The following is a 13934-nucleotide window of genomic DNA, read 5'->3' as shown; positions in this document are numbered from 1 at the left end:
TCTTTCCCTTCTCCCCAGCTCAGAGTTTAGATGGCTCACTGACATCTACTCCAATGGGTCCATGCCTTTTCAAGTATATAATTGCCTCCCCTTTTTAAAAATGGACTTTACTTTTTAGAGCAGTTTTACGTTCACAGCAAAATTGATCAGCAAGTACAGAAATTTCCCGCACATCCTGCTGCCCCCCACCACAGACAGCCTCCCCCGCTACCAGCGTCCCCCAGCAGAGGGGACATTTGTTACAATTGATGAACCTACACTGACACATCATTATCACACAAAGTTGATAGTGTACATTAGGGTTTATTCTTGGTGTTGTACATTCTATAGATTTTGACAAATATATAATATGTATCTACCATTGTAGTATCATACAGAAGAGTTTCCTGACCCTAAAAATCATCTGTGCTCCACCCATTCATCCCTCCCCTCCTAACTCCCGGCGACCACTGATCTTTTTGCTGTCTCCATAGTTTTGCCTTTTCCAGAATGTCATATATTTGGAATCACACAGCATGTAGCCTCTTCAGATTGGCTTCTTTCACTTAGGAATATGCATTGAAGTTTCCTTCATGTATTTTCATGGCTTGATAGCTCATTTCCTTCTAAAACTGAATCATGTTCCATTGTCTAGATATACCACAGTTTATTTATCCATTCACCTACTGAAGGACATCTTGGTTGCTTGCCAGTTTTGTCAATTATGAGTGAAGCTGCTATAAACAGCTATGTGCAGATTTCTGTGTGGGCATAAGTTTTCGACTCCTTTGGATAAATACCAAGGAGCATGATTGCTGGATCATCTGGTTAGACGATGTCTAGTTTTTGTGTAGTGTACCTTTGAGGACTAACTGTAGCTAACTCTTATTGAGTCCCCTTGGTTAAGAGTGCAGGTTCTGGAGCCAGATTGCCTGGGTTTGAACTCTGCTCCACCATTCCTAGCTGTGTGACCTTGAACAGGTGACTTAACCTCTCTGAACCTCAGTTTTCTCATCTGCAAAATGAGGCTAACCAATGAGACCTTTCATATAGGATTGTTCTAAGGATTAAACAACGTAATATGTAGAACAGTGCCTGTCACATAGTAGGTGCTCAATAAATATTAGCACGTGCTATGTATTTTAAACACATTAGCTCATTTAACCCTTATACATTCCCAGTGAGGCAGAGTAGATTGGTCCTGTTTTACAAGCAAGGAAACTGAGTCTCAGAGAGGCCATTTGCTGAAGATCACACAGCCACCATGTGGCTGAGGCAGGTCCAAGCCAGATATGACTAGATATGACCTCTTTCCATGTTTCTCACTACGGCTCAGCCTGATACCCTGTAACAAGTGATGATGGCCATAAAGTTTGCCCATGGAGCAAGAGGCACTGAAGTCATTACCCAGGGAAACAAAATTTTAATATTTATTTATAATGGGCGCCATATGTTCCCTCTAATTTTTTTATTTAATTACATCGTGGCAGATGGCTGGATGTTAAAGGACTTTAAGCTAATGGCACTTTGCCTTCTCATTTATTTTCTTGAGTTTTGGGAAAGACAGATGAAAATGGACATGGATGGTGAGCTGTGAGTGCTGGGTGGCGGCAGGTGAGTCTCTGCCCTGGAAACCAAGGGAAGGGAGTGTAGGGGTTCTGGAGACTCTTCCTGGAAGATGGGTGAGGATGCAGGAGGCAACATGTCCTGTGATCAGGAGCCCGGAGCAAGGTTCCCCCTGTGTGCACACACAAATATGTGGAATCTTGGATGAAAGCAATCCCCTTTCTTTGACCCAGGAAGTAAGTCTGTACGTACAGAAGTGCCCATTGCAGCTTTGCACAGAGTGGCCAGAAACTGGAGAAAAGAACACAATATGTCCATCCTGGGCACGATGGGCTCATTACACTATAGCGCACCCATGAGTGGGAGGGTGTGTCCCGAGGGGGTTCACACACCAGGTAGGGGTGCGAAATTCTTCCCCAGGGTTAGTTGGGGTAATTAAATTCTGGATTCCTAAAGACCGTGAGTGAAAGCCACAAGACTGACAATTATAATGGTATTTCTCAGACTATTTCATTACCTCTTTCACTGGCCAAGTGACTGGTCCAGGAGCAAGAAGGATGAGAAGGAACTTTGATTTAAAGGAGTGGGGGGTTCATTTACCTGGAGAAGAAGTGTTTGAGGGATGTCTCCAAGCTCAGGAAGCTTCCTTCCTTTGAGGCTGGGATTCAACTGAGAGATGCAGAGTGTAAGAGAAAGGGCTAGCGCTCCTGGTGGTCTGCTCCATGTGTGCCATTACATCATGATGTTGAGACTTAGTTCTGCACTTGAATTCATGCCCCACTTCTTGCTCTCTGTATGTGTGGGCAAGTAACTTAATCCCTTAAGGCTTAATGAGCCTTAGCTGCCTCATCCATAAGATGGGTATAATCGTGCCTACACTTCACATTCATGAGAGGTCCTATATTGCCTTCCAGGAGTCTGGGTAAAGATCTACATTTGGGAGGTTTAGCATAGCACGACTTATTTACGAGGAATGAAAACTGGAAATATTTTACACATCCAATGATAAGGAAAAGATTGGCTAACTCAAGATATATTCCAAGTAACGGATTGCACGAGTAAGTAGTTTATTTAGGTGAAGAGCATGCTAACCCCTTTCCTTCCCTGAGTGGGCAAGGAAGACAGGGAAGGGAAAAGACCAAATAGAGGTGGTGCTGTCAGCTCAGTTACCACTGAGGGTGACTGAGGCTGGGGAAACTCAAGGAGCCTGTGCAAACACAGCCTCAGAGTTATTCTATTAGTGGGGTTAGGGAGCTGGGGCATTTATACACCAACTCCCATCAGTCATTCATTGAGGCTGCTTCCAAATGGCATTTGGGCACATACAGCATCTATTACAGATCTACCAGACTGGCAGAAGTGAAAAAGGGTGACAACATTAAGTGCTGACGGGAATTGTAGCCATAGGCATGCTCATACACTACTGGGGGGAGTTGTCACTACAGCCACTTTAGAAAACAAATCAGCATTTCTTGGGGTAGTCATAAGATGCTCTCACAGTAGGACCCAGCAATTTCACTCCTAGGTATATACACACCCTACATTAATTCCTGTACACATATATCAGGAGACAAGGATGAGAGTGTTTACAGCAACCAGGGAGGGGATTCCATTCTGCCCAAGCCATATGAGCTGAGAATTAATGATGAGGAAGCCCTGTGAAGGAAAATGGGATCCTTATACCAGGAAAAAAGGGGCATTGGGAGGCAAAACCACATATATTCTCTACAAATTATAATAAGAGGTAACAGGTGACACTTGTACCTAATAATTCAATTTAATATTTAGTCCTCACACCAACACTATGAGATAAGTACTATTATTTCCCTCATTTTATGGATGGGGAAAGTGAGATTAATAACCATCTCAAAGGGTTCTAGTGGGGATCAAGTGGTGCAATGGAAATAAGATACTCAGCACAGTGCCTGGCACATAGTAAATGCTTAACAAACACCAGTGATTTCTAATATTGTTATTATTTGGCCTGGGCTCTCAGTTTCTTGGAGAAAAACTGAAGAAACTGAACTGTCACAAACCTGGTTTCTCAGCAGCTATTTCTTGGCAAGTTTGGATGGTCAAGGGGTCAGTTGGTGCCTGGGCTTATGCCCTCAAGTCAAGTTCAGGGAGTTGTGGAGGGAGAGCCGGCCCCTGCCCAGCCTCCTGGGCTTCTAGCCAGACTTACCTGCCCCCCAGAATCTACGGCCCCTCCCAGGGAGTGAGTCACGGGGCAGGTTGCGCCTCCTGGTCTCCCTTCCCACAGGGCAGCTCTGCCCTGTCCATCATTCTCTTGGCAGCTCAGCACCCGAGGTTCATTCTGGTGCTAAAAATAGGCTGTGTTTAGACACTCCAGGGCTCCGGCTGGAAACACGAACTACAGTAACCAAATACTGTCATGCCCGCAAAAGGGGCCCTCTCAGCCTCACCCTCGTGACAGCTCACACACTACCCTGGAGGCAGGGTAGGGGGCATCCACCACTTTCAACAGATGGGGAAACTGAGGCTCAGAGGGCGGTCTCATGTAAAACACAGAGATATGAAGCAATGACAGCCAGCTTCTAGCGAGTGTCAACTCCGCCCCCATGGGTTCTCTCCTCAAGTCCTCCCTAAACCCCGGGAGGGAGATACTATGGGCCACCCACTCTGCAGAGAGAAATCGGCAGTTCAGAGAGGTGAAGACACCTTCCCGACTCTCACACCCATAGGTGATGGGAGAGGATGTTAATGTGATTCTGGCTTCCAGCATGTAATGAACAAACAGAAACTGAGAGGTGAAGGGGCTTTCTGGAGGCCAAGCCATGCCCCCTGCCCAGGGTTGGACAGACACAAGCTGTGGAGTACGGGGAACCATCACACCTGCCTTGCAGGTTGCCAGGAGGGAGAAGTTTGTGAGAAGATGTTTGTAAAACCTTTAAACACAGTGTTCAGCCTGTGGTAGGTTTTCAACCAATGGCAGTCAGCTTCATTCCCCAGCTCTGTCTGGACAGACAGAGGCAAAGAGAGATTGAGAGAGACTTGGAGAGAGAGAGAGGGAGAGACAGGAGAGAAAGGATGATGGATGGGCATGGGCATGAGAAAGAAGGTTCCCTGGGGGAAGTGGGACTGTGACTCAGTGGGGGCCCCTGCACCCCAGGACCACACAGAGCTGCCTCCACAGTGCCCTGAATTTACGGCTCCCTTAGGCTGTCACGCGGGGCATTTGGCACATGGCACGGACCCATTGGTGTAGGTTTAAGCCCCAGGGAGAGGTCAGTCCTCTGAGTCTTCTTACTCATTTTCTGCACTAGTGTTTCTTGGGGACCTACTGTGTCCCAGAGGCTGGGGCTGACACTGTGAGAGCAGAGGTCGGGTCCCACTTACATAGGGCTCAGATTCCAGAGTGTTCTCCGTCCAGGTGACCCCCCCCCCCACCTCCTGGCAGTGGCAGGATGGTGTGGGGGACTCAAGTCAGAACCCCCCTTCCCCCCCTCCCCCGCACCCCCCCCCCCCCACCTCCTGGCACTGGCAGGATGGTGTGGGTGACTCAAGTCAGAACCCCCCTTCCCCCGCTCACTCTTCCCACCACTGCTGCCTCAGTCTCTTTCTGTTCCCTGCCAGCTTCTAATGAGCTCATTATCCTCTTAAAACCCTTTTGGCACCCACTTAGAGGAAAGATGTGTTGAAATATAAAAGAATGAGAAGGAAACAACAAAAAAGAACTACACCCAGAAATATCCTCAGAAAGACAAAAAGGCACAGGGAACAGAACAGCTGAAATCTTTGCTGTCTTCATGCCCGCAGCAAATGTGCTGCTGTAGCAAGTGGCTCTGATGGCAGCTCACACGTGCTCACACGAGGGACAGTGGCCGGAGGCTTTTCTTGAGCACCTACTATGTGCCAGGTAGTCTTCCTACAATTTTTAATGCAATCCTGCCGGCAGTATTTGCGGGGCGGGGGTGGTGTCAAGCTTCTTATTGTCCACTCCCCAGGAAAGGACCCTCAGTCAGTGAGAAGAGGTGTCTTGCCCCAATCACATAGGTGGCGGGCGGAAGATGCAGGGTTTGACCCCAGGTCGGTCTGCCTCCAGAGTCCATGCTCTTGCTTGCCTGTCTCTGGAAGGGCTGGTGTCCCCTGCCCATTCCCTTGAAGGCTGCTGGCCTTTTTTCATCCTGTCCCAGCTGCAGAAATCTCTGCCATGTGTGTGATCTACATGAAATACCGTGGGGCACAACCCACTGCCTGGAGGTTTTCTAGCTGATAAGAGACTGGTGAAACTTCAGTTAGAGCACAGTCCAGACTTCTGAGCTTGGCATTCAAGGCTCCCCACGGTCTGACCCCACCCAGTGCTTCCCTGCATTCTCACCATGCCCTAAGCTCCTTGGCTGCCTCCACCCCAGTGCCCTGCGGGCGGCGTGTGCTGTTCCTCCTCCCTAAGGTGTCCTTCTGCTGTTCCTTCACACAGAAAGCTGACTCCCCTTGCAAGACCTGCCAGCTTAAAGACCCCTCCTGGGAGAAGCCCTTCAGGGCAGCTACAGTCCCTCACTTCTCTGGGCTCCTGCATTCCAGGGCTTCTTACCCCGGGGTCCAGAAACCCCTTGACATTGTAAGCCAAAATCTAGGAGCTTATGTGCAAGGGCTCTTTTCTGGGCATATGTCTGTAGTTTTCGCCATATTCTCAAAGGGATATAAGTCCGGAATAGGCGTGTGGTTAGGAATACAAGCTGTGAAATCAGATGGGCCTCGGTTCACAATCCAGCTGCAACTTCACAGCTGTGTGGCCCTGGACAAGTTGCTTAATAATTCTGAGCCTCATTCCTCGCCTCTGTAAAGTAGATACAGATCTCCCTCATTGAATTGTTATGAGGATTAAATCAGAGTATGTAAGCATTTAGAGCAGTATCTGGCACATAATAAGTGCTTGGTAAACATTAGCTATTAATGTTAATTGCTGCTCTATATCATATATACATCTACTATGGGATTTATCATTGTCTGTGTAGTATAGTGATTTAGTGTAGTGATTGTTTAAATTGCTGGCTCCCTCAGTAGACTCTGAATTCTCTGAAAGCAGCAACTCTGAATTATTTATTTCTGCATTCCAAGCACACATACAGTAGGCAAGCAACACATGTTGTTAAATGAATGGAAGAATGGGTGGATGAATGGATGGGTGGAGAGTTGGATGGATGAGTGGGCTGCTACAGTTCAGACGAATGGATAGACGGATGGATGGGTGGATGGATTAATGAATAGATTAATGATGAATGGATGGAGGGGTAGGTGAATTGATGGATAGATTAAAAGAATGGATGATGGATGGCTGAATAGATTGTGACTTGACAGATGGGTAGGAGGACTGCTGGACAGATTAAAGGATGATGGATGGATGGATGGAGGGATGGATGGATGGATGAACAGATAGTTTGACCACGCGAGAGCATGGATTTGGGGCTGTTTCGTTCATTTAATTATTCCAAGTGCCTGCAACAGTAGCTGGTGCATGTAGGTGCTCAGTACTTAGTTCCTGAATTAATAGGATGGCATATGGAGGGACACTGGACTCTACCTTGAACCACAGTTAAACTCCCATGCTGCTGTCTGGATTGGTAGGGGCTGTTACCATTCAAATCACCCTTTGGCTGACAGCTGAATTCTTTGCACTGGCCAAGATTGTCATGAGGCCCCCTGCTGGTGGTAAAATGAAACAACATAGGCCAAGTGGAGTCTTCTGTTTTCTAATTTAGATTCTGTTTTCCTCCTGGCTGATGATTCTGAATGTTGACTCATAAAGCCGTGGTTCTCAAACCTTTGTGCTCATTACCATCACCTGAGGGCACCTGGTTACACCTGTAGGTGTCTCTTCAACCAGAGATTCTGGTTGGAGAGGTCAGGAAACTTCACGTTTAACCAGGCTGCCAAGTGTTTCTGAATCAGATGCTCCTCAGACCACACTCTGAGCGACCCTCAAAGGATGAGCCTCTGCTGGTCATTGGGAGGCAGTGGAGATGGGCTGCTGCTTCAGGGGCTGTCTCTGGATTCCCAAGTGATGCCCAGACCATCACTTGGAGAAAGAGTGTCAAAAAGGCAGGGGTTCAGAGCTGCGGTTTTGTGTTTGGACCATCCTGGGTTCAAAATCCCACCTCCACCATCACCAGCTGTGTGTCCTCAGTTTCCTCATCTGTAAAAAGGGAAATAGTTACTTCCCACAGGAACATGGGGAAGAATCATTAATACACATAGAAGGCTTGGCACAAAGCAGGGCGTACCAGAGACACTCAATAAATACTGAGTGAATGCGTATGTTGCTAAATAATTCTGCTTTCCTTCCTTCTTTTCTTCCTTGGATAGAAGAGGGGGGCTATGGATTTGATCTCTCCCATTACAATGTGAGCCCTGTGAGGGATGGGACTGTGTCTCTCTGGTTTACAGCTTTATTTCCAGCACCTAGGACAGTGCCTGCTACACAGTAGGTGCTTGCTAAACATTTGTTGGGGAAAAAAATGAATGAATTTGATCTGGTTCAGTACCAGCCAGGTCCAGCAGACAGTTCAGCAAGGACCTAGGAAGCACTTTTTGGCCTTGAAGTAACCCACGAATCAGTGTATATTTGACAAATATGCAGACGTGTGGGGCATAAGAGCCTGTGCTTGTCCAAGATAAAGCTTTTGCCCTCAAAACAGGACCCAGTAGGATTCGCTTCTACCCAGCACTGCTGGGTGCTTTGAGCCGCTGGTTTCCTCCCCTCTCTGGCTCTGCATCCCCCCTTGAGAATGTTCAAGAACGCTTCGAGTTCTGGCCTCTATGAGGAGATTTCTTATGCCTGTACCTGTGCTGTTTTGCAGGTGACAGCCCTGAGCCCGAATGCTTAACCGGATGAAAGCCCGCTGGCTTCTGTTTCTGCCAGGTGGACACACTGAGCTTGGTCCCCAGCTGGGGAAGAGGCCAGACACGGCCCTCAGTGAAATAGTCCAGCCCCTACAGGCCTGAGCAACTGAGGAAGGGCAAGAAGCGAACTCCAGCTGCTGGTGAAGCCTCACAAAATCCTCCTCTGATTGCTATTTTCAAAGTTCTTTGGGAACTCTGAGGCAAAGAACAAGATGTAGGAAAATGGGACCAACTCCTGCGTGTCCCGAGCCTCAGAACCCCTTTCATGGCCCAAAGAAGCTCACCTTGGCTCCGGGAGGGCTGGTGAACTCTGTCCTCTATTCTCTTGGCTTCAGCCAGGCATTGAACTTGCCCTCCCGCTCTGATCTTGGCAGTCACCTTCGCAGATGGATTAAGACTGAAGACCCCCAGGGGCTCCATCCCTAAGGGAAGCTTGAGAAGCAGAGCCCTGCCTCCATTCCCTCCCTGGATCACACCCCCCCAGCCCCCAGCGGAGCCGAAACGATCCAGTCCGGAATGATCCCGCTATGGCCAAGCTCTGGTTCAAATTCCAGCGGTACTTCCGCAGGAAACCTGTACGTTTCTTTACCTTCCTGGTGCTCTACCTGACAGCTGGGAGCCTCGTCTTCCTTCACTCTGGTTTTGTGGGTCAGCCTGCTGTCTCCCAGAACCAGGCCAATCCTGCTGCGGGGGCCCCAGCGGAGGGCGCTGAGCTGCCCTTTTTGGGTGACTTAAATCTGGGCAGAGCCTTCCGGGATACAGGTGAAACCTCGAGCATCGCCCGCAGGTATGGACCCTGGTTCAAGGGCAAGGACGGGAATGAGAGAACCAAGCTGGGGGACTACGGGGGAGCCTGGAGCCGGGCCCTCAAGGGGAGGGTCATTCGGGAGAAGGAGGAAGAGCGAGGTAAGAGGGGTGAGCATCTGGGCTTGGAAGTTGGCTGAGGAGGAGGGAAGGGGGATGATGATGATGATAACGTAATAACAGCTGCCAGTGTTCAGTGTTTAATAGGAACCAGTCATCATACATGCAAGAGGTTTCACAGAGGAGAAAATTGAAGCTCAGAGACATTAAGTAACTTGCCCAAGGTCACACAGCTTGTAAACGGCCAAGCTTAGATTTGAACCCTGAATCTGTCAGAGTCCAAAGTCTGACCCTCCCCTGCAGGCTTTTTTTAGCCCTTGTTACATACACTTGAAAATCAAAACACCTAGCATCTACTGAGCACTTACTAAGGGCCAAGTACTTTTCTAAGCACTTGACATGCATTGAATTATCACCACAACTCTATGCGATAGGTGCTATTATTCCCATTTTAAAGGTGAGGAAACTGAGGCACTGAGAGCCCAAGTTTACATAGCTAGCTAGTGACAGAGCTTCTGCTCCACTGCATTGCCTCTCAGTTCACTTTGCTGGATCCCTCGGTGATGGCACTTGGGGAACCTCATCGCCCTGGGCATATTTCTTTGCATTTTCTTAGCCTGTCACAGTCCAAAAGGGCTTTTCTTGGGCTTCCCTGGTGGCGCAGTGGTTGAGAGTCCGCCTGCCGATGCAGGGGACATGGGTTCGTGCCCCGGTCCGGGAAGATCCCACAAGCCGCGGAGCGCCTGGGCCCGTGAGCCATGGCCGCTGAGCCTGCGCATCCGGAGCCTGTGCTCCGCAACGGGAGAGGCCACAACAGTGAGAGGCCCGCGTACCGCAAAAAAAAGAAAAAAAAGGGCTTTTTTTCGTAAGTGCATTACCTCATTTGATTTTCACTACACTCCACGGACTTAAACAAGGAATATGAACTTATGCCCAGTTAACAGATGTGGAAACAGGCTTGAAGAAGTGAAGACTCTTCTCCAGGGCCACATAACTGGTAAGTGGTAAGTTCAAATCAGACCCATCTGGCCTGGATGCTGGCTCTATGACTACCTCCCAGAGTCAGCCGACGTCTCCCCATCTAACCCGCGTTCTGGAGAGGACCCCACAACCCCTGCAGTTCATGAGATTAACACGAATGGATGTTTCCAGAATCTGGGACAGATGGTTTGGGAGGATCTACGACCAATCAGGACAGAAGGAAAACCTCCCTAGCCCTTGTGTTCCCTGCCACGTGTCATGCTTCTGCTGTGATTCAACCTATGAAAAACCCCTTCTCCCACTGTGGAAGGAAGCAGGACTAATGGAGGGGACTCATCCTGGGGAGCACATTTCCCTGCTTCAGTCCCACCCTGCACCTGGCTCAGGAGCATCCAGAAGACCGTACCGTCTCACCCTCAGGAATTTCCTAGAATTCTGCCTCTTCGAAAACTTCACAGGGAGGTGAAGGTGATTGTGGGGGGTGGCAGAATGGATTGGAGGACTTGGATTCATAGTCCAGGTCCACTCCAACTAGCCGTGCGGTCCAGGCAAGTGGCTTTACCTTCTCATGCCTTAGTCTTGTCATCTGTAAAATGGGAATAATGACCCCCTCCCCGCCAGGTTTCTCCTGAGAGTTCAATGAGACATGGTTATGGAAACACTTAGCATAATGCCTGCACACAGTAAATTCTTAGGGGTGATCAGGAAATTCTTATGAATCTACCTGGGTAAGGGATCCCATCTTGTAGGCACAGTTGTGGTGTGAGGTGCTACACTGATGGAGAAATCATGATGTGGCTTCCCTCTCTACCTTCTCCAATCAGTAAGCTTCGTCTCACCCCAGCCACACCAAACTCCTTCTGCTACTTTGCAAACCCCAGAGTTTGCCACAAGCCTGCACCTTAGGATATGCTCCCATCATACTTAGGATAAATTCCAGAGTCCCCACCATGGCCCACCAATCCAGCCTCATGTTATAACATTTCCTACCCCTCCTCACCACACACTCCTCCCCTTGCTGGGGGACACTTGTCCTTCTTGCTGGTCATTGAACGCACCAAGTCTTATCCTACCTCGGAATCTTTGTATAGATATTCCTGTCCATCTGGAATGTCCTTCCCCATATCTTTGCATGGCTCCCTTCCTCCTGGACCTCAGTCAAACCTGGCCACCCTGTAGAGGTCTTCCTGGACTGTCCTAAAGTAGCCCCACTTTGTGCCTGGTCAGGACCAGATTCCCCAGCTCTATTTTTTGTCACAGTACTTACCACTATCTGAAAGTATCTTGTTTTTACTTGCTTTCTTGTTTATTTATAGTCTGTCTCTACTACTAGACCGTCAGCTCCAAGAAAGCAGGGATAGTGCCTGTCCTGTCACCTCATTCTATCAGCACCTGGGACAGCACCAGGAACAAAGATGGCGCTCAGTACCTACTGGTTGAATGGATGAGTGATTGGATGGACAAATGAATGAATGACCAGCCCTCTGCCTGGAGTGTCTCCACAGGCTTAGCTCTACTCTTCCTCCAGGTCTCAGCTTAGCTCACCTCCAGGAAATTGTCCCTGACTCCACCTCCAGGCTCGATCAAATGTTCCTCTTCTCTACTCCCTGTCATGGCCTTTATGTGAATGGTAATTGCCTGTGTTTATAGAGGTCCTTTGGTAGAATATGATTCCCTATTGGCACAGTTGATTTATCCAACGACAGTAACAACATTCCCCCCATTTGTTATGAGAATGAAATACCACTGCCACTATTACGAGTAATTATTACCATTTCTTGAGCACCTGCTTCATGCCAGTCACTGTCCCATTTGCTTTTCATGTGTTATTTGCATGGAATGATATATGTAAAATGCTTATATTACACCTCCTGGTTTATAATAATAGGTCACTTAATAGTTTCTGCTGTTAGAAGTAATAGCTAAACATCTATCGAACGGTCATTATTGGCTAGACCGTGTTATAAGTGCTTCATTGCCTTATGTAATTATCACAACAACTCAAAAAGTTAGAGACTATTATCCTATTTTACAAATGGGAAAATTTAAAACTCAGGGAGAGGTCACTTACCCCAGGTTACACAGGTAGTGAGTGGAAGAACTGAGGTTTGAAACAAGGTCCATTTAACTCCAAAGCTTGTGAGCCTTCTCTACCAGGCTATCCCCGCTGCCTCTGGAAATCTTATGTATTTTATAAAATATAAAGAGAGAAGGAAGAGAAAATAAGAAAGAAGCCTGGACCCCAGAGCTCTCATCAGGCAGCTTTAGAATCAGGTGGTCTTAGTAAGAAAACACAAATTCAGACTGTCCTTGATTAACTTATTCAGAGTTCAGCAAGGAAATACAACATATTAGATTAACGCTAATAAAAATGAGACGCTTCTTTGGCCTGATGCTACACCCATTTGGCTTTTCTCTGAAGCTGGCAAGGGCTCTGCTTGATGCAGTGATGCAAGACTTAAGTTGTAAAGGATTCAGAGCCCATCACAGCGCAGTTGGTGAGGGTGGAGCTGCTCCCAGGCTGGGCTGGGGCTGGGCAGGAAGTCTGACTTCCTGGGTGGAGCTGGCACCTACAATGTGCCAGTCACCTTGCTAGGCTTGTGAAATCCTGTGCTCTGAGAAGTCAAATGCGGGTTCAAATCCCAGTTCTGCAGCTTGCTGGCTGTGCACCTTTGGGCAGGTCACTTCACCTCTCTGAGCCTCAGTTTCCTTTGGGAGATAAAAAGTACTTAACATCAGATGACTGATGTGATGATTATATAAGATAAATCAATAGCATGCTCTCTGAATGCCAGGCACTGTTTTAAACCCTTTGCATCTATTACTTCATGTAATCTTCGTAGTAACTCAATTAAGTAGACACTGTTATTAACTCCCCCATACAGGGAAGAAACTAAGGCACAGAGAGGCTAGGTAACCTGCCCAAGGTTATCCAGCTGGAGGAGGGGGTAAACCAATATTTGAACCCAGGTGGTTTGAATCTTACACCTGAACCTTAACCACTACATCGTCTCACTTCTCAACACATAAGCACAGAGTGTGGCACACAGTAAGCAGTTAGTATGTGCTGGCTCTTATTATTAATATTGTAATTCTGTAGGAGAAAACAGAGATGATTTGACTTACGTTAGGTGACCCAGTTTTTGGGACCAGAGCCAGGAGTCAAATCCAGTTTGATTTCAAAGTCTGTGCTGTTTCTGTTTCCCCCAGATTACAGAGCGGGTGGGCTGGGTGTAAAGAAGGACACGGGGATATTTAGTCAGCATTTTTGGAAGGGACAGCAGGGCACCCACTCCCCATCTCCTCCAGCTGAAGATGCAATCTCTGCAGATTATGGAGGGTCTGCTCTGTGTCGGAGACTGTGTGCTCATACTCAGCCTCACATCAGGTAGGAAGTATTAAACTCTTTTCATACATTAAGAAACAGAGGCTCAGAGTAAATGACTTGCCCCCCATGTCACACAGCTGCTAAGAGGCGGAGCAGACTCCAACCCGATTCTGTCTGAATCCAAAGCTCTTATTCTTAACCACTGAGCTATAGAATCCCCAACTGCAATCATTCATTCATTCATTCATTCATTCCATATTTACTGCACGTCTGTATGCCCCGCCCTGTGCTGGGAGGTGGAGACACAAGAATGTTTCAAGCAGTTTTTTTTTTCCTCTGAGGAATATTCACACCC

The 13934-nt window shown here is 47.9% G+C and overlaps 1 protein-coding gene across 1 annotated transcript in view; it reads left to right on the top strand.

The window, feature by feature from the left end:
* The first annotated feature begins 8652 nt into the window (after positions 1–8652).
* WSCD2 (WSC domain sialate O sulfotransferase 2) overlaps positions 8653–13934 on the top strand; it is a 44087-nt gene continuing 38805 nt past the window's right edge. The window contains exon 1 of the mRNA XM_007448245.1: positions 8653–9312. Within this exon, the coding sequence (XP_007448307.1) occupies positions 8934–9312 (379 nt within the window). The 5' untranslated portion in view covers positions 8653–8933. The remainder of the gene's footprint in view (positions 9313–13934) is intronic.

The sequence above is a fragment of the Lipotes vexillifer genome, unplaced genomic scaffold, assembly GCF_000442215.2.
Source record: "Lipotes vexillifer unplaced genomic scaffold, Lipotes_vexillifer_v1.1 scaffold236, whole genome shotgun sequence".
Classification (NCBI taxonomy): domain Eukaryota; kingdom Metazoa; phylum Chordata; class Mammalia; order Artiodactyla; family Lipotidae; genus Lipotes; species Lipotes vexillifer.
This window is presented reverse-complemented; position numbering and strand designations above follow the sequence as displayed.